Here is a 21761-nt window from a genome sequence, read left to right as displayed (position 1 = left end):
GAATTGCGACGGTTTGGGAGACTTCGCGACGGTTTGGGAGAATTGCAGAGCCGAAACCCGAAAAGCTTCCCGATAAAATTCCGACCCCGTCGGGTACGATCATCGGAAATTAAGACCGGATCTGTGATTAGCATCACTCGAGCTTCGATTCGGTATATAATTCGTAAATTTTAGTTATCGTTTGGTGTTCGCTCCTCGGGTACCCATTTGGGGATTACCCGAATAAAATATTAATATTTGTGGTTTTGGTACTGTGGATGTTTTAGGTGCACGTGCGAGTAGCGGAGTCGATCCTGCGGAGGATCTTGATTGAGATACGTGCACAAGGTGAGTGACCCACCTTCAATTTAATTTTGGGAAATTTAATTGGTGAATATATTATGTGTGATTTAAATATTTGGAATTTAATTTCTATGTGCCAAATATTTATTCAATTTATTGTGGAATTATTTATGAATTTATTGGATTTAAGAACATGTGCATTTTACAAATTTATGCCATGTGAAATTATGCTATGGTTTTGAGGATTTTGAAATTGGTGTGATTTTAATGGTAAATTGGGCACGATTTGATTTTCAAATATTTCAAGGAAAATATTTGGTTATGTTGGTGATTTCAATTTTTATAAAATATGCCCATGGAATATTATGAGATTTGATTATGATATTTCGAGAAATTATTTATGCTTGGAAAAAAAAATATGGATATTTGAATTGATGGATTTGGAAGTTGGTGGATTTGAAAATCGTGGAATTTATGGTATGGATTATAAGGAAATTGTGGAGAATTTCCCGGTTCAAGCGGATGGATTATGCCCGCTATGCTTATGAAAAATGTGAAATTTGTTTTATGATTTAAATTTATGGATTTTATGATTTTTAGATGCACCGTGCACGTACTGGTGTTCTGATTATGTGATATGGTATATGTGATATGGATATTGTGCACACGGATATGATTAGCGCGCAGGTGGGTGTGAGTAGCGCGCAGGTGATATTATGAGGGTATCCTGTGGATGCCATCGGAGAGGGTGGCCACCCCCCTTTGGCCGGGACACCAGGTTAGCAGCGGCGCAGTGGGACGCCACGCGACCATATGCCGGTTTCTTTCTATAACCTCCTGTCTGGCGGTACCTTGGGACGCTGGGTACTGTTGGTGTCACTGGTATATAGTGGGTGCATCAACTGATTTCAGAACTGTGTTTTAAAAATAAAATGTTTGGAAACTGTATTGGAAAAATAAAATTAATTATTACTGCTTCCGATATTTAATTATTTGATGTCTTGGTTTTCGGGGAATATGAATAAAGGGTTTTGTGAAAATGTTTTAAAAGGGGAACCTTTCCAACTGAGAGAATTGTAAGGGTTTTGAGAGAAATTATTATTTCCAAATAATTATTATTTATACTTATTACTGTGATATTATATGGTATAGTAGTAGGGTCGCTCACTGAGATGATTAGCATCTCACACTCTTAAATTCCGTTCCTCTAGGTTCCAGGTTGTCGGTGTTCATTCGGAGCGGACTTGATCTTCCTCGCTGTTTTACTTTGTGAAGTACCCTGTTCTTCTTTATTGTAGTTGTACTATTTCTTTCATTCTTGTTGTATTTATTATGCACTGGATTACTGTATTTATTTTGAAGTGCTGAAATTTGTGGAACCAACTTGTAGTACTGTGGGAGGAATAAGGGGACAATTTTAGAAGTGTGTTTTCAGTGCAGGTAAATTTGTGGTAAGTAAATCCCTTAGGGGAGGCTCTGCCGGATTTTCCGTTGGAGAGTTCGGTAGGGTTTCCCTGGGATCAGGGCTGTCTAGGGTTCCGGGGAAGGAATTCTGGACGGGTCCTGACACCACTGCCTCCGCCTCCTCAATTCGGACCGGCCACCCAAATCTCACGGCCAACCGGCCGGTAACACGCCGGGATCGGCCACCGCCAATTTGCCCAGTTTCCGCCCACCCCAAGCCACACGCGCCTCACCGGTCTCTCACCTGTGGGAATTCCGGCCTACCCAACAAATTTCACGCCCACCGGACCTCCGACGCGCCGGGATCGGAGTAGTTTCCGGCGAGGGGCCGAAAATCTTCAAACCCAGATTTCTTCATCGTCGGGCCTCCATTTGCCTCACCGCCAATCCTGTTGGAACTCTCTCCCCTCGATCTACAAAACCCCCAAAAATCTCAGCCATCGGCCACCGGACGCACCACCGGCGTCGACAGTTGCAGGTGACCGCGGCGGCTCGCCGGAAAATCCAGTTCCGGCGAGTACCCAGTTGCATCGCCGGTCCCTCCCCACTAATTTCGACCTCCTGAATCCAAATCCGGTGTCATTTTTCTCCAATTCGCGACGGTTTAGGAGAATCGAGGCTCTAAAGACCGAGAACTTTCTGGCAATATTCCGGCCACCACTGGTCTGATCTCCGGGAAGTAAGACCGGATTCGTGATCCTCGTCACTCAAGCTTCGATTCGGTATATTACTGATCAATTTTGGTTAACGTTTGTGTTTAACCCCCCGGGTACCGGGTATTATTTACCCGAATAAAATAATAATTTATGTGAGTTGTGTAATATTGTTGTTTTAGCAGCACGGATGCATCGTGGAATTGATCCCATGGAGGATCTTGGTTTAATGGCGTGCTCTAGGTGAGTGACCCGCCTTCAAATTAATTTCGGGAATTAAATTTGTGAATATTTTGTGTGAATTGAATATTTGAAATTGATATTTTATGTGCCAAATATTTAGTGGTTTTATTTGTGAAAATTTGATGCCCAATTGAGTGAATCAAAATATTTATATATTAAAAAATATTTTGATTCAGAGAATTTTATGAAATTGAATTGAAATTATTAATTATTAAATTAATTTGTTGGAATATTTCATAATTGAATATTTCCAAAATATGTTTATGTGTTCGATATCATGAGAATTTCTATCTAGAATGGTATTGCTAATTCATAATGTTTTTAATATACGTTTTGGTGCCAAAAGAATATATTTGGAAATTTAAAAAAATTGTGGTTTGATTTATTGTAATTATTGCTATGGTTATTAGTTTTAAAAATTGTTTTGGGGTATAACATAATATATATGTGTTCGAATAATTTGGCTTATATACCATTTGATTGAATGTTTGGATTATGCATATAAAAATATTTGCCTTATTAAATACGAGTTGTCATTTTACGTAAGGTTTGACAATGTATTAAGTGGTTTTATATTCTAATGGGTTCATAAGTGAACTTGGAGTAGTTAAATATTTTGGTATTTAAATTGAGATTTTAAATCATTTTGGAAACTATTTGGTTTGAGAAACCAGATTGAAAATCATATAATTTTAAGCACAATCAAATATTTTATAATTTTAGGTGCTTAAAATTGGTTTATGGTGAATATATTTCACTGTGGTATTTCTGGTTTTCGTATAAAATGATACTTTGAGATTTTGAAATATTTGAACAAGCGGTTGAACTTGACAATTAAATTATGATTATGATACAGTAGGATACTGTATCGGTTATTTTAATCGATGTACCATATAGTACCAGAGTTTGGTTCAGTATTATATTACAGCGTGCTGGGTTTACCACGGTGCCGTGAGGTTGGTATCATCCAACGGTTTATTATTGCCATGGACCGTGAGGTTGGGTACGTCCCGACGGTTTATTTATTATCATTCCTACGACACTGTTTATATATTGAGGGTCGTGAGGTGGGTGTATCCCACGGTTTACAAATTGGTACGTCGTATGGTACCTTGTATATGTTGTATTTAACATTGTTTTTATTAATTATTTCAATTGGAAAACTTAATTCAAATTTTATGGAATTTTATTATGTTTTTGATTTCTTATTTATATTAGTGTTTTAACAGTGCATTTCATCTTGATTTTTCTATTTATATTGATTTGGTGATTTTAAAAAAATCTTACTATGTTTTTACCATTTATCTTAAATTGAGGTTTTAATTTGATTTAAGTTTTCCTTTACTTAATTCTTCAAGAAATTAATTCATTTTAATTAAACAATTATTTCATGAATTGTTTTAATGTGAGTTTTATTAATATTTTGGTATTAATTATTATGACATGGATTAATTATTAGTAACTGTTATAAGTTATTTTTATTTCAATTTATTCATTATAAATTTTGGATGCTCGATTTATTATATTTTATTGGATATTTAGTTGACTAATTGATTCCTTGGTTTTCGGGAAATAGAAATAACGGGTTTTGCGAAAATGTTTTAAAAAGGGGAACTTTTCCAATGGAGTGAATGGTGAGGGCTTTGAGAGAAAATATTATTTTCAATTAATTATTATTTATTTATTTATTATTAATTAATCAAGTGTACTATAATTATTATTACGGTTATAATTATACAGTAGATAGGGTCACTCACTGAGATGATTAGCATCTCATATTTCTGAATTCCGTTCCTCTAGGTACTAGGTTTGGGAGACGTTGATCGTCCGGGACAAGCCCGACGTCTCAGTTCTTTGCCGAAAGTCCAAGAAACATTTCTTCCTTTTTCCTCTTCATCTTGTATTGCTCCTTTATCTGACATTGTATTAATTCCACATTTATTTGTATAATGCTCTGTTTACTGTATTGGACATTTAGTTGTTAATTATGCACTGATTTACTGTTATTCATTTGGAGTGCTGCAAAATTGTGGAATCAAATTGTAGTAATGTGGGAGGAATAAGGGGATGTATATAGAAATGTGTTTTCAGTGCAGGAAATTTATGGTAAGTCCAACCCTTAGGGGAGGTTCTGCCGGATTTCCATTGGAAGGTCCGGTAGGGTTTCCCTGGGATCAGGACTTGTCTAGGGTTCCGGTGAGGAATTTTGGACGGATTCTGACATGCATATTCCATATTATATTAGACTTTTAATTGTAAAGATAATGGTGGCTTATAATGTTTATTTAACAAAGATAACGATGTGTGATTGATGTAATGATAACTAATTGACCTTATAGAAAATGTGCCATGTTTATTTATTAGAATTTTATTATGCACAAATGTCTTACGAGTTTAATTGCAGATTCTAAAAAATTTCAACTCGTCGGAAAATATTTTCCCTAGGCCGAAAACTTTTCCTCCAGTCGGAAATCCCATATGGAGATCAATTGAAGCCTCTGGATAATATTCCGTCAGGCGGAAAATTTTTCCTCCAAGCGGAAATCGTTTTCCTCTTGTTGGAAAACATTTCCTCCAAGCGGAAATCGTTGAAAATTTTTTACTCCTATCAGAAACTAATCTCCTCCACTTGGAAAATCAATTTCTAATAGATTATTTGAGTTAGTAGTTGGGCAAAAAAATTGAGAGTGGAGACAAATATTATATAAGATGAAGATGGATTTAACAAAAAATGTATTGACATTTAAAATCAATAACCATTTTAAAGAAAAGAAAAAATGATATATATTTGTTTTTCTTTTCAAAATCATTTGGACATTTCATAAAATGAGATGTAAACTAAAGATTTAAAATTAACTACAGAAAGCCTCTTTTCATTTGGGATTAAATTCAAAAAAAAAAAAGATTGCTAATAAATCTTCCACCGTGAAGTAGAAAATATAATATCCAAGATATGAAATAATTATCAAAACATATTAAACCATAACACTAAATTAAAACTTTCTAATTCAAAGCATAAGACAATGGATTTATACATCTTTGCTTATAATGTCCAACACCACCACATTGGCTACATCTACGTCCAATAACATCTTCACCTTCGGATGGTATGCGTTGCATCCTTGGCCTACCGGCTCGCTTGTGTGTCCATCTTGATGGAAGAATAATACGACTTGCCACATCATCCGGGGTATGCCACTGTTTTTCATCTAACACAGGGTAAATGGACTTAGCATAAGCCGCACGATATGCATCTACGGTGGAGTAATGAGAACACATGCTATAAGAAGCAATTTTGCAGTCTCTGCAAGTGGCAATATAATGATCACAAGGATATTGATCAAGATCGAAGACTTTGCATGAGCATGTTTTTGATTGAAGATTAACTGTACCCCTCAAACTCCCACCTTCCACAAAAAATTCATGCATATTAATGGCTTTCACACGTAGTCCGATGGACTCCAAATTTTGTAGTTTGAGTTGTTCTTCCATATGGTCAGTCACAAACTTCGTCAATTTTGCACTTGCAGTACGTCATTCATAAAACCATCTTTGCAGTAAATCTCATATGTACTCAATTAATGCTACTATTGGCATCTCTCTCGTATCTAGCAAAATACTGTTCAAGCTTTCTGCAATATTGGTGGTCATGATAGTATACTTTCTACGTAGAGAAAGAGAACGTGCCCACCTTGTAGGGTCACATGATCGAATGTACTGGGCAGTCCTACTGTTTTTTTCCTCAATTTGCTCCATACAAAACTCAAAATTTTCAACCAAATATGCACTAGCTGCAAGCATGAAACATTGTATTATTGTTTCATCTTTCGCATGTCCATTTGCTTTAATATTTCTGCTTATATGGTACGTGCACAACGTATGGTATGCATTGGGAAAAACTTTGCATAATGCCCTTTTAATGGCGGGGTGTCTATCACTCACAAACATCAAATCTGGGAAATCTCCAATGACATCCTTGAGGTTTTGGAAAAACTATGTATATGCTTGCTCGTTCTCTCCATCTCCAATGCCGAAAGCCAGAGGATATATTTGCTTATTATCATCCATGCCCGATGCAATATACATGTACCCTTTGTATTTCCCTTTTAATGTAGTTGCATCAACAGCCAACACGAGTCTTATGTGGGATTTAAATCCCTTAATTCTTGCTCTAATCGCCATAAAGAAATATACAAAATTGTTATTATCGTCTGTTTTGATACGTGTAAAAGTCCCAGGGTTCTTCGACACTAACTCATAACAGTAGGCAGGCAACTTAGCAAAATTCTCCTCTGGAGATCCCCTAATACTGTTAAGTGCATACTCTTTATCTCTCCATGCTTTGTTGTAGCTTATATTCACCCCATATTCCTGCAAAAAATCATGTTGAATTTCTTTGGGTTTGTAAACACGTGCAATACCTTCATATTTAAATTTGATACATTGCTCGATAACCTGGCTACTGGCCTGCTTATGTTCTCGATACACAATATCTAACGAGCAACTGTGTACATTATCGAAAATTCTCACAACAAATATTTCTATATTTTTAAATGTGGTTGCACGTAGTCGCCATTTACAAGTATTTTCCAAGCATACAACCTCATACCGTTGTGTAGTTGACTGTGTCACCTTGAACTCTTTATTTTCACGCATGTAATAGATACTCAGTTTATTCTGTAAGTCATGTTTGTTGCGAAATAATTGTCCAACTACTATGCTCTCACAGTCAGTGAACTTTGACGAAAATATGGCCATAGAACCACTTCTGTTGCTCGATGATATGTGGTCACTTGTAGCACGAAACATCATCAACTCCTTCATTGTTCATTTCAGGATGCATATCATTATCATTGTCCGGCAACTCATGATCAAAATCTACATCATTATGATCAACATCATCCCCTGCTGCATTGTAATTATCATCATGATCAATATTATGCAACTGCTCATACTCCTCATTGTTAGGAAACCCTTCAGTATAGTCACCTCCAACATCAACTCCTTCGTGGATGTTAAATGATTTCCAGGCCCCAAGAACATCAACTTGATCTCTAAACTGAGTTTCTTGAACCATAATTTCCTGAGATGTAGCCTAAATAGGTTCAGTACCAGAAACTTGTGGTAGACAAACGCCAATTGGAGGACAAGAAAAAGAATGAAGATTATTCCTACTATCCGAAGCAAAGGCTCTTTGATGAATCTTTTTATATATTGAAGAACACTAACTAGTTAAGTTAGCCAGTTTTCTCTGTTGGTCTGCTTAAAAGGAAAACATTGTTATCTTTTAGATAATAATTTTGAATTTGAAATCTTTATATTTTCAATAATCAACAATATTAAAGATAACTAGGTAGCCCTAATTTAAATGTTTCATCAACAATGCTAGAATATAGTTTATATTTTATAAAATCAAAATCATTATCAAGACCAATAAAGTGCATATGACCCATTTTTTAATATTTTTAAACCTTTCTAATACATCTAAAAAAACATTTTTAATTGGCATATAAAATCTCTAAACATGTAAGCCTTTTATTTTTATTTTTAATTTTTGTCCGTGCTTTTTTCTTCTAAATTCCAACAAATGTGTAGAAAAGGAAAATTGATTAGTTGGCATATGCAATAAGTAAATTAATTTATGATAAACTTCTTGATTTATGTATTTCTCTAATGAGCAAACTAAACAGTTATTTTTTATTTTATTTTTAGATGCCATGATTCAGCTTAATTTAATTTTTTTATTTTTCATTTTTATTATCATAGGGTTACCCAAACTTAAGATCTCACGTATAGAAGAAGAGTGTAAATATTACCACTAGATTTTCACTCTTATGTGTTTCACCATTATTATTATTATTATTTTTCTTTTTGAAAACTACTCTTACCCTTGTATATACTCATTTAGTTAATAATAGAATATGAGGTTCTAACTGTATCATTTTCAAACCACATTATTGATGCATTGAAGATTCAATTTCTTAGTTAGAAAAAAAAAGTGGGACAGTGTTTTTTGTTTTCCCCTTGTTAAATTCTCTAGCGAAATTGACTAAGGAGGATCCAATCAAAGCAGAATACGACCCAGCATCCAAGCCTAAAATGGTGGGTTTTCTAAAGCTGATAATACCTACATTAAGTCAACAACCTTTTGCTTTAATTTTCTTCTCTCCCCATCAACTATACTCGTTTGGATATAGCTTTTTGCTTATTGTGATCATCTAAAGATGAAAATACCAAAATTGGGTTGATGTTATATTTCAGGGAAGAAAATATTGCACACATCCAATAGGAAATTGATGGTCGCAGCTAGGTTTAGGCAAAATTTATGTAGGTGAGATATATATGTAGTAGATGGTTTCTCAATTTGATTTATTTTTTCTCTCTTTACAGTGCTGTCTTAATTAATGAATTAGTACTAAAATTGATAAATAATAATTTTTAGCACTAACTATGTCATTAGATGTTAAATATAAGATTGAAATTAGATTCACAGTAACTCAAAAGTACTCCTTCTATATATGTTTAATTATTATATAGCTATGCTTAATCAAAATTACATTTTTATTTATTAATTTTTAGATCGCTTCAGAATTTAAAATTAAAAAAATAATAAAATATAAATTTAATAATATATTAAAAATTACATTTAGAGAAAGTGAACACGTTAGGATTCGATAATTAATAAATATAATTTTAAATTTTTATGATGTTATCCAATAACGGAAAAAGAAAATTTTAAAATTAACCTCCATATTGAAAATCTAATTTAAACCTAATTCTATATATGCTTATCCATTTTGTTCTAGATTGCAAGTTTATTGAATTGCTCAAATGATGATATCCAACTTATTTTATGTATGGCGCTTTTCCATGGACTGGATTGAGACAGACTTGGACAATATTTACTACTGGCCAATGTTTGAAGCAGATAAGATTTGATTAAAAAATTTTGAAATAAAATTTATAATTTAATTTTTTATAAAAAAATATTTACGTTTACTCAATATATGTTTATATCACGAAAATAAAATAAATAAATATTTATTTGTTTGGTTTGCATAATTTCTTTTCAAAAACTATTTCATTGCATTAAAAGCCATTTTCAAGTTCCCAAAAAAAAAAAAAAAAATAGAAGCCATTTTATATTTTTACTTATTCTTTACAATTCTGACAGAAACTTTACACACACACACACACGCACAAAAGCAGTGGGTTTCTAAGCTCTTAAAAAAATTTTATATTATCATTTAAATTTTAAATATATTGGGATAGAGAGCCGATGGGAGAGAGTTAAAAAGTGAAAAAAAAAATAAATAAATAAAAAAATAACTGATCTGTGAGGATAGGTTTTTCAATAGCTAAAGAATGCTTCGAATAACGTGAAAGTTTGACTTGCATTTGGGACAAAGCTTGACCCACCCTTTCAGGCCTTCAGATGGGTTGGCTAGTGCAAGTGTTTGGTGGGTTATGGTATTTAGATAAAAGTTTTAAATATTAAAATTTTTCTAAAAACTTTTTAAAAATGTTTGATTTTTTAAAAGGATTAAAAATGTTAAAAGTTTCAAAATATTTAAATTTTTAAAATTTTATCAAAATTTTTATGAAAATTTCAGTCAAAATATTCATATTTAATCTTTAATAATTTAATTAAAAATTTATAATATCTATTAAAATTTCAAAAATTTACATGTAAATTTTTAAAATTTTTATGAAAATTTTAAAAATATTTATGAAATTTTTTAAAATATTTTTTATAAAAAAATTTTAAAATAAAATATTATTAATATTTAATAAATTATTTCACTAAATTAACTTTAGTGATTTTTTTAACCTTTATATTATCTTTTAAGTATTTAATGATATAAATAAAATGAAATAAATTAAATTTAATAATCTTGATAGATTCTATTAATTGATAAAATATATATATACTTGCAATACATTTTGTATAAGATGGATTCATTAAAATTTCATAATTACAAGTTAATAATTGATTATATAAAAATGAAAAATAATAGCATAAAGGAATAAAATAAAAATAGAATATTATATAAAATTGATATTGGTAGCATTTAAGTTAATAACATTAAGTAAATAAAAATAAAAAATGATAGAACATATTATACTAAATATCAATGACAACTATATTTTTATGGTTGACATATTAATAATTACATAAAAAATTATCAAAAAAATATATATTTTAATAATTACTTTTTACATTTCACATCTTAAAGTGAGATTGACGAAAAGATTAATAATTTAATAATTTTCAATTAACTAAAAATTCTATGAATATTGAAATAATATTTATAAAATATAATATATTTATAATAATTATTTTATCTTAATTAATAAATAAAATTCAAAATTATTCAGAAACTCACGAATTGTATGAGTTGTAGTCTCAGTGAGCTGATTATAAGCTGAGAGTTCGTGATAGAAGAGAAGTAGTATAACAAGGACAAGACCAATAAGGTGAAAAGCCTTCTTTTCGGATGTGCCATGATTCAAAACAGAAAAAGGGTCCCCATTATTACTCAAACAATGCTATATAGACACTTAGAGAATATTCCTTTACTCTTTGATCATGGAATATGGTTGAACTAGCCCCAAATTAATATGGCTCTTTATAATATATATATATATATATATGTATATATGTATTGAGACCAGACCCTTGATTAGGTTTGTCCCAAAAGTATCTATTCTAGATTACTTTTAGTACTTCTTGAAGGAAGAGGAAAAGCAACTCCAAGAAATTTTCCTCTTTAATAATTTTCAAAATAGTGCTAGAGAGTCAAATTCTACGTTGTCATGATTTTGTGCAGTCAACACATTGCAAAATATAATACGTAAAGTCTTTACACAAGCAAGCCAATTACATGAAACAGCTAAAAGTGTCATTTATATATCAATCCCTTTCTTCTCTTAGCCTTTCAATGAATAAATATCAAAACCATTACCAGTACAATTAGAGAAGCAAGAAAGGGCAAGAAAATACTAGCTCTAGAGAAAGAGAGAAAGAGAGAAAGAAAGAGAAAGAGAGAGAGAAAAAGAAATCTGTGTTTTCTAAGAATCTTCCACGCAAATTTACATTGAGTAAGGCAGCTTTTCTAACAAGCTTCTTATCCTACCCCTTTTTCTAACAACCAACTAATAAAAGCCGGTTTAATGAATACAAGAGCATTGCCAGCTCATCAGCTGACTCAGACTTATATTCCAACAAGTACCATACTGTACTAAAGAAACAAATCAAAGCTCTCCAAGAATTAATATACAAACTCCTATCTTGGTGCCCTTTGAAATTAAACAATTCAATATATAGCATTGAATTTTTCCCCAAAACTGCTTGCTCATACATGTTTATATCTTTGATTGGTAACAAGCCTGGCAGTTCTTCAATATTGTCTATCACTGATAAGATTACAGGGCATGTAAGTGAAAAGCAATATAAGCTGATTTAAATTGTGAACTCAAAATTAGCCAATTGTTCTCTCTAGACTGTTCAGTGGTAATTAATTAATGCATTGTTTTCTTAAACAATAATAATTCTGAATTCGAATCCTATATTTCAATAAAATAATAATAATAATAATAATAATAATAATATTAGTCAAGTGTCTAAAACAGAGCTAAGCGTAGTGCAATAACCATCAGTTAATCAATTAGAAAGCAGACCATAATTGAAGTAATAATATATAGAATGAAAATTTGCACCGGATTAATCAAGACTAACCTCAACGTTTCTGCAACTGAACCAAATTTAATCATCATTTAATCTGGAAAACCACTTCCGGGACATGTCGAACGACATGGTAATATTTTCCTTCAGGTTGCAACCCTTTTTCCAATTCTGGCGGAATATTGAAAAAACAAAGCTTTTTAAGGTTTCTTAAATGTTTGATACCAAAGGGAACCTCCTTGAGTCTTTGGCAGAACCAAATGAAGAGCTGTTCAAGATTAGGCATGGCTCCTTCCTCGATTACCAATGAATTCAACTGAGCCATGGTCTGGAGATAGACATACTTGAGTTTTGGAAACACTCCTTGCTTGAAGTGTAGTTTCTCACCATCATATGCACATTCAGCCATTTTAAGCATCACCAAGTTGTGAAGATTTTGCAACAATTTTATAGGGTCGTCTTTCAGTCCTGAACCTCGAATTTCTAACTTGGCAAGATTTCGAAGTTTTGTGATCCATTCAGGCAACTTCCTTAAACGCCCTCTAAAGTAGAGACTCCGAAGAAATTCAGGTGGTGATGATAAGTTATCCAAATCAAATACCATTTCATTGATAATCACCGACGAGACTCGAAGAGATTCAAGGTGTTTCATCTCGTTGATACACTCACATAGACTTCTACCTCCATCTCTGATTTTTAGATTTACAATGCCCAACTTCTTCAACTGTGTCAACTTTCTAAGCTCTGCCATTAGCTCATCAACACCAAGCTTATCGTTCGGTTCGACATAGTATAACTTTTGCAAGGCTGCTAAGCTTCCAAACCCTTGTTGTAATTTCACTCCATTCAAAACAAAACTATTATACAATGTGATTTGAACATGGGATGATAAAAGATGCCGCAACTTTTGAAGGCGATTGATCTCAACCGGTAATTCACGTACCGATGAGTGTTGTAGATCCAATGTCTCCAGTTTCACCAAATTTCCTATGGACTTTGGAAGCACCTTTACCTTTGTGCCAGCCACACTTAAATATTTCAAGTGAAATAAGTTTCCAATATCTTTAGGAAGATCATTCACATCTGAAGCACCTTCGAAATCCAGTACTTTTAGGAGCTTAAAAGTTGCACTAAATGTTGTCTCCAAAAAAATTGTACGTATCCCATCTTTGTTGAAAATTAGCAAACTTCGAATGTGACGACTTTTAATTCTACATCGCATCGTTGAGAGAACATAGTGTGCGTCGTCAATCGACAAACGTCGAGTTAGTCGTGTAGGCTCAGACTCATAAGGTTGCCATGGACAACCAAAATGTAAATCTCTCATTTTTGTAGCACTCATCTCACGCAGAAGATCGTGGATGCAACATTCTTTAACCTTTCCACCAAAGCTGACTTTTGATACTTGAACCAAACTTCTATTCACAAGCTCAGTCAAGTATTCTTGTGCAACTAATTCCAGTGTCCTGTCTTTCTTAGATGCTATGAAACCCTCGGATATCCATTGACGAATTAACCGTGAACAATTGATTTCGTAATCCTCTGGATACATTCCAAGGTACAAGAAACAAGATTTGAGGTAATAAGGCAAATCATTATAACTTAAAGATAAGATTCTTGTTATACCTGTAAGATGAGGATTACTTTCCAACTCGGAACTAAGGTTGTCATGCAATTTTCGCCATTCATCAACTGTCTTCTCTTTAGTTGATAAGAGACCAGCTATGGCTACAATAGCAAGCGGTAACCCTTTGCACCGTTGAACAATTTTATGCGAAAAATTCTTCAACTCAACAGGACAACGCCCTCCAAATTCAAATTGGAAAGCCTTGTTGCAAAAGAGCCGCCAAGAATATCGCAGATTCAAAGGTTTCATCATATAGACATGGACAAATGATGATTTTTTGCAAAAATCCGCAACGTCCTGCCTTCGTGTTGTGATCACTATCCTTCCACCTTTTTTATTATCAAATAAAGCATGTTCTATATCACTCCAGAATTCTACTTTCCAAACATCATCAAAAAGAACAACGTACATTTTCTTCTTCAAAAATTTCCTTATGCTGTTTATCATCAATTTCTCCCTCTCTGTTTCTTCCATTGCCGTACGATTGGACCCCATGCAGGGTGGTAGGCAGAATTTGTCCATCAGCTTCTCCAAGAGCTCCATCTTGTTGTATGATTCAGAGACTGTGATCCATGCATGACAATCAAAATTTCCTATCACTTGATCATAAACACGTTTGGCAAGAGTGGTCTTGCCTACGCCCCCCATCCCGACCACTGCAACAACACTGCGTTCCCGTGATTTATCCATCAACCAACCTATCAATTTATCTCCATGAGATTCAATACCAACTACTTCAGCTTCCTCTAGGAAAACTGTACCCTTTCTAGGGTCATACCATGTATGACTATCCCAATTTCCTTGGTGGTGTATGGAATCGAAGCCATACCTTGCACTTCTTTCTTTGATTTCAAGAACCGTTGCTTTGATATTTTGTATGTGAGAGACAATATCAGAGCGCAGTTTTACTTTGATGACGGAACGGCCAATCTTATGGAGGGATCCAACTACACGACCATGGCGGTGATGATGACAGGGCAATTGTACCAAGTGAAGAGTGTATTCATCAATGACATCTTCTATTTGAAATGACACTTCTCTCACTTGTTCCACCCATACTTTAACACCATCTCTTGTTGTGTCTCCTTCGTTTTCCGCCCTCCAATCTGCATCCTTGAGGAAACATTGGATGATCTGGAGTTCATATTTGATCTCTGAAACTTCTGAATGAACACTTTTCTGCAAGCTTGCTTCTTGAAACAGGATTGGAATTAGGTGGTCTACAACCAAGCCTAAAGCAATCTCTGCCATTAAGGTGAAGCTAAATAATTGTCTTGTTTATTTGTATGATCAGGAATTGTGTTGTAAGAAGTGTATAAGAATAACAGCGTTCTTTAATGGATCTATAGTTTTGTTGGAGGGGATAGAATTTGTCATTTTTGTATTGAATATTTTCATTATCTTAAGACTTTTGGCCTTGCTTTTTTCCTTTTCTTTAAGGTAACTATTGTCATAGCTAGTGTGGGTCATTTTTTTTTATTTATTTTTTTATTCTATTAGATTTATTATTCCATTAATTTTTAATATGGTGATTGATTGGGCATGAATGGAAACATTTTGCTTATTTTTTTATTTTTTTATTTTTTTATTTTTGTGGAAATTGCGTGTTTGTATTTACTTGCTTTTTTTTTTTTTTAAGTGTGGCCCGTGGGTAATTATGTTTGATGAGATTAGATTAATTATATTTTATTTCATCATTTTCTTTTTTGTTTTTTTATATATTTTACTTCATCTTTATTCGATTAGTTTGAGCATGAATGCCGCGTTGCATCCACCAAGTTATTCAAAGACTTTTTTATCATTACATTATTCTCAGACTTTACCCTTCTTTTTCTTTTAAGCTAGTGGCTTGAGAAAGTAAGCCCACTATTATATAAGATATTGTCGAAATATTACTCCTAAAATTGAATGGAACCTCTTTATAAGCAAAGGTTACTTAGCCTAATCTTTACAAGCAAAGGGTATTTAGCCTAATCTTTATCCTGCTTTTTCTTTTAAGCTAGTGGTTTGAGAAAGTAAACCCACTAATATTTAAGATATTGTCAAAATATTACTCCCAAAATTGAATGGGACTCTTTATAAGCAAAGAGTTAAGATTATCGCAACTTAGCCTGATTTTTATCTGCATTTTTTTTAAGCTAGTGGTTTGAGAAAGTAGGCCCACTAATATCTAAGATATTATCAAAATATTACTCCTAAAATTGAATGGAACCTTTTATAAGCAAAGGGTTAAAAGCATCTCAATCCAGCCCACTCCTTATAATATACATATGTATATGTGATTAGTTATAAACCCATCTCACACAACATTGTTGTAGATTTTTTATTTTTTTTCCCCCTCACAACAGGTTATATGAAAGATTGACTGTATAAATTTATCTAGAATTTTATTATAAAAGGCTTCGTATCATATATCGTAAACTTCATTTGCCAAGGCTTTGTATTGTGAGCTTTACTTTCAGTTAACCTTTAAAAAACATAATTTCTCTAATGTTTTTCATATTTGCGCTAATAATTTTTTTAATCTTTCATTCTATATGAAAACAATCTTTAATATAAAAAATTTTCAGATTTGGTTTTATGGGTTAGTCGGTTTCATATTGAAAACTGATTTTCATGTTTAATGAAGATGAATGAGAATATTAAATCCAACAACACTCTTTATTTTTTTTTGTCCTAATTTTTCATTTTTCAATAAATATTTATTATTTTATCTATTTTCAAACTTTTTTTATTATATTTATGTCCTATTAAATGCCAATGGATATAAGTAATATTAAAGATTATTAGATTAACTGAAAATTGTAGTGTTGGTGCATAGTAGAACAATGCTTGAAAGAACTAAAAGTGTATTATAAAACTCTATGTATATATATATATATACATATATATCAATTCCTTCACTTAGCATTTCCATAAATGTATATATATATACATACATCAAATGCATCATTACTATTCCTTGTACTAACAAAAAATCAAAGCAGTCCAAAAATATACAAATTCCTAACTGGTTCAGGTTCACACATATTGAACTGTGTAATTAATTGGCAACAAGCAGCCGTTCTTCAGAGCTATCACAAATCAAATGAACTTAAAAGCTGATCAACCAAATATTCACTCAAATTATCAGGTTTTGCAGAAAAAGAATTAGCTAGGCCACAATTGGAGTTGATGTATAAAAACGAAAATAGTAACTGCCTCAAGACAAATTCACTGTTTCTTCAATCCAAATCTCAGCATTACTTCCAGACCACCTCTGGTAATGTCGAACGATCTCATAATGCGATCCTTCTGGCAACTCAGTTTCCACTAATTCTGATGACATACCAAGAAACTGAAAGCTTTTTAAGGTTTCTTGAATGTTGGATGCCCCATGGAACCTCCTTCAATTTCCAGCCAAACGCTAAGATCGTAAGCTGTCCAAGGATAGGCAATCCTCCTTCCTATGTTACCAATGAATTCAAGTGAATTAATAATTGGTGTTCAAGATATTTTAGTTTTGAAAAATTACTCTTTGTTTAAAATGAAATTAATTTCTATCAAAACAAGCACCCTTTTGGAAATTTTTTTCTTTTGATTTTTTGTTTTGTCAAAAATGCATATCTTATAGTGAAACTTTAAGTTCTTGTTTCAAATGCAAAAAAAAAAAAAAAAAAAAAAAGGGGGGAAATCAACAGATAAAAATAACAAATATATTTCATATAATACAAACTTTTATACACCCATTTGTTTAAAACGATAAATCAAGAGGTTGAATATATACAAGAACACCAATTCCATTTGTTTTCTTTGCTGGTTTCCAGCAATATCCAGAAATCCTATACATTCTGCAAGAGGAGTGTTGGTCTGTGATTATTTATTTATTTATTTATTTATTTTTTTTCCACCAGAGTTGTCTATCACAACTACAATGACAGGGTGTGAGAGAAGAAACAGCAATATAACCTAATCAAATTGTTATGCCATATATTCATCAACTTGTCAAATTGTAAAAGCAGAGTTCAAACACAGTGCAATAAACATCACTAACTGGAAGATGGTAAAACTTCATTTACCGAAAAAGAAGATAGGAAAACTCCTTATTAAATATATAAATTGCAAACTGCATAGATCAAGACTGATCTCTCTGTTTCTTCAAACCAAAGCCGGATCACTAGTACCAAATTATTTGTGATATACGTTAATCTAATCAAATTGTTATGCCATATATTCATCAACCTGTCAAATGGTAAAAGCAGAGTTAAGACAGAGGGCACTAAACATCACTAACTAGAAGATGCAAAAACTTCATTTACCAAAAAATAAGATGTGAAAACTCCTTAATAAATATGCAAATTGCAAACTGTATAGATCAAGACTGACCTCTCTGTTTCTTCAAACCAAAGCAGCATCACTAGTACCAAATTATTTGTGATACATGTTGAACAGTAGAAGAATGTTGTCCTTTTGATTCACCATTCTTTTGAATTCTGATGGCATATCAGAAATCGATAACTTTTTAAGGTTTCTCAACTGTCGGATACCAGAAGGCACCTTTTTCAGTTCGCCGCAGGCCGCGATGTTTAGGTGTTCAAGAGTAGACATTTCTCCTTCTTCTATTACCAAGGAATTCAAGTAAATCAAGGATTTGGGTTTGAGATACTTGATCTTGGAAATACTCCTTGCTTAAAGTGTAGTTGCTGACCAACATAAGCTTTCTTCATAAATTTTAAGTGTTAGCAAGCCCTGCAGATTTTGTAAGTCTTTCAGCGGGTCATCTTTCAATCTTGACCATTGAATTTTGACCTTGGCTAGATTATGGAGCTTCAAGATCCATCCAGGCAATTTCCTTAAACAACCCGCTAAGCAAAAACGTCGGCGAAATTCAGGGGGAGATGACAAAGAATCCAAATCAAGAACTACATTATCACATATTGCGGAAACTAACAGAGATTCAAGATTCTTCATCTCGTTAATGCACTCACAACGTCTCCCTCCATCTTCACGTTTCAGTTTTAAGATGCCCAACTTTCTCAGCTGTGTCAACTTTCCAAGCTCAGCCATTAGCTCATCAACACCTGTCTTATCATTGGGTTCTACATTATATAACTTTTGCAAGGCTGCTAAGCACCCAAAGCCCTCCTGCACTTTGACACCTACATACCAAGGAGTAGGATAAGTTGTATCGGTCTCCACATGGTATGCTAAAAGATGCCTCGGCTTGTGAAGTCTTTTGATCTCAACTGGAGGGTCACGTACAAATGAGTATTTTAGATTCAATGTCTCTAGGTTCAGCAATTTCCCTATGGACTTTGGGAGCACCCTTATAGAAGTGTGTGCCACACTTAAATATTTCAGGTGAACAAAGTTTCCAATATCTTTAGGAAGATGAGCCAGACCAGAGGCATCTTCAAAATCTAGTACTTTGAGGAGCTTAAAATTTGCAGCAAACTTAGTTCTAGTAAAATCAAGTGTCTCATATCTATTGAAAATAAGAATAGTACGAACACGAGAATGTTTTGCTCTCAATTGATAAGCGTCGAGTAACTCCTGACATAAAACTAAACCCAGGCTGCAACAAACAAGCAAAATGTAACTTCCTCATTTTCAAAAGAATCATCTCACGAAGAAGATCGTGGATGCAACATTCTTTAGCTTTTCCACTGGAGTTTATTCTTGATACTTGAACCAAACGTCTATTTATCAGCTCAGTCAAGTATTCTTGTGCAACTGTTTCCAGAGTCTTATCATTCTTTGGGATTATGAAACCCTAAGATATCCATTGACGAATTAACCTCGAACAATTGATAGAGTAGTCCTCAGGATAAATGCCAAAGTACAAGAAACAAGATTTAAGGCTGCAAGGCAGACCATTATAACTTAGAGATAAGATTTTTGTTATACTTGTAAGGTGAGGATTAGTCTCTAACTCAGAGCTAAGGCTATCATGCAATTTTTGCCATTCATCAACTATCTTTTCTTTGGTCGATAGAAGACCAGCTATGGCTACAATAGCCAGCGGTAACCTTGGCATTGTTGAACAATCTTGTGAGACAAATTTTCTAACTCAGAAGGAGAGTGCCCCCAGAATTCAAATTGGAAAGACTTATTGCAAAAGAGCTGCCAAGCTTTTTGTGGAGGCAAAGGTTGAAGCATGTGGATATGGACATATGATGATGTTTTGCAAAAATTTGCAACATCCATCTTTTGTGTCGTGATCACTATCCTTCCACCATTTTTATTATAAGATAAAGCATGTTCTATGTCCTTCCAGAACTCTACTTTCTAAACATCATCAAAAAAGACAACGTACCTTTTGTTTTTCAAAAATTCTCTTATCTTTCTTATCATTTCTGCCTCCCTATCTGTTCCACTAGTTGTTGCAGGATCAGTATCCTCCATTGTTGAACATAATTTATCCATGAGATGCTCCAGTAACTTCCTCTTGTTGTATGATTCTGAAACTGTGATCCAAGCATGGCAATCAAAATCTGCTATCACACGATCATAAACAACTTTGGTAAGACTGGTCTTGCCAAGGCCCCCCATCCCGACCACTGAAACCACAGTGTGATGTGGTGACTTATTTACCAAGCAACCAGTCAATTTATCTCTATCATATTCGATACCTACTACTTCAGCTTCCTCTAAGAAAACTGAAGCCCTTCGAGGGTCATACCATGCAGGTGATCTTTCAACAATATGATTATGAAATCCTTGCTTATTATTTATGGTGTCGAATACATACCTTGCACTTCTTTCCTTAATTCCGTGAACTTTAACTTTTATTTTTTGTATATGAGAGACAATACTATGGAGTCTGTGTAGCTTTAATTCGAAGGCATGACCAATTTTACGGAGGGACACAAAGCCATGGGGAAGAGGGAAGGGATATTTTCCCATGTGAAATATATATTCATCGATGACATCTTCTATTTGAAACGCCACCTGGAGTTGGGTGCTAAGAAAATAAGAATATGTCATTGCTCACCAATTAATGGATCTAATAATGTTTCCGGTAACTTTGTCATGTTAAATACAATGAGTTTACACTATTTCAGGAACACCAAGATCAACAAGACAACTGTGAAATTATAAAAAGACTTTTGACATTGGACTTCTTAATTCTAGATATTGTGAGTTATTTAATTTATTTCATTCTATTAAGTAGATGGATTTTTGCTGGAGGAATTGAAATTGAATGCAACATTACAACCACATTACATTATCCAAAGAGTTTTGACTTGCTCTTCTTAGACTTTTGAGTACTAACCGGACAGAGAAATAGTTTTTTAAATTAAATAATCCAATATGGTTAACATCAATCAAGCACAACTGTACGCAAACTATTAATTTAAGTGTATTATATTTTCCTAAACAAGAGGTAAGAGGGATAACTTTTTTTTTTTTTTATGAAAAGTAAGAGGGATAACTTGATAGTGAAAGATACCTAGTAGCTAAATAATGGATCGACCTTTTTTTTAAAAAAATTATTTATTTATTGTTTATGTTCCCATTACTATCCAGCTACTGATATAAGGCTAAGTCATTTAAAAAAACAGTTACTCTCATTCAGCTTAGTTTACTCTGTCTCTTGGCTTAGTTATTTTAAATGGGTGATATTATATCACTAGTTAGACAACAATGAGGACAGTAAAATGGAAAAAAAAGATCTTATCCCCAAATAAAGAAGAATATAATGATTGGGAAAATAAATGAAATGTTTAGACATCTATATGCTTAAATGAAAATTTTTTTTTTTTCTTTTTTGTTCTTTTTTCCCTTTCAATAAAGCTCTGATTTTTTGTGATTAACATTTATAGTT

The 21761-nt window shown here is 33.1% G+C and overlaps 1 protein-coding gene and 1 pseudogene across 2 annotated transcripts; both read right to left on the bottom strand.

Moving 5' to 3' along the window:
• Nucleotides 1-11523: 11523 nt before the first annotated feature.
• On the bottom strand, nucleotides 11524-15323 carry LOC107435805 (disease resistance protein RPM1-like). 2 transcript variants are annotated; one of them, XM_060815954.1, is made up of 3 exons: nucleotides 13954-15323; nucleotides 12382-13869; nucleotides 11524-12059 (listed from the first exon to the last, which is right to left on the bottom strand). In XM_060815954.1, the coding sequence occupies exons 1-2, from the start codon at nucleotides 15203-15205 to the stop codon at nucleotides 12416-12418; spliced, it is 2706 nt and encodes a 901-aa protein (XP_060671937.1). In that variant the 5' UTR covers nucleotides 15206-15323; the 3' UTR covers nucleotides 11524-12059; nucleotides 12382-12415. The 2 variants fall into 2 exon arrangements, with proteins under 2 accessions (XP_060671937.1, XP_060671936.1); XM_060815953.1 differs by having other exon boundaries at nucleotides 12382-15323.
• Nucleotides 15324-18622: 3299 nt separating this feature from the next.
• LOC125423186 (disease resistance protein RPM1-like) lies at nucleotides 18623-20839 on the bottom strand (annotated as a pseudogene).
• Between the last annotated feature and the right edge of the window lie 922 nt (nucleotides 20840-21761).

Source organism: Ziziphus jujuba, chromosome 3 (genome assembly GCF_031755915.1).
Source record: "Ziziphus jujuba cultivar Dongzao chromosome 3, ASM3175591v1".
Taxonomy (NCBI): domain Eukaryota; kingdom Viridiplantae; phylum Streptophyta; class Magnoliopsida; order Rosales; family Rhamnaceae; genus Ziziphus; species Ziziphus jujuba.
The sequence above is the reverse complement of the archived record's forward strand: the minus strand, read 5'-3'. Positions and strand labels throughout refer to the sequence as shown.

What these genes read in the sequence shown, in the direction of transcription:
- LOC107435805 (XM_060815953.1), bottom strand. Translation starts at nt 15,205, where the DNA reads ATGGCAGAGATTGCTTTAGGCTTGGTTGTAGACCACCTAATTCCAATC.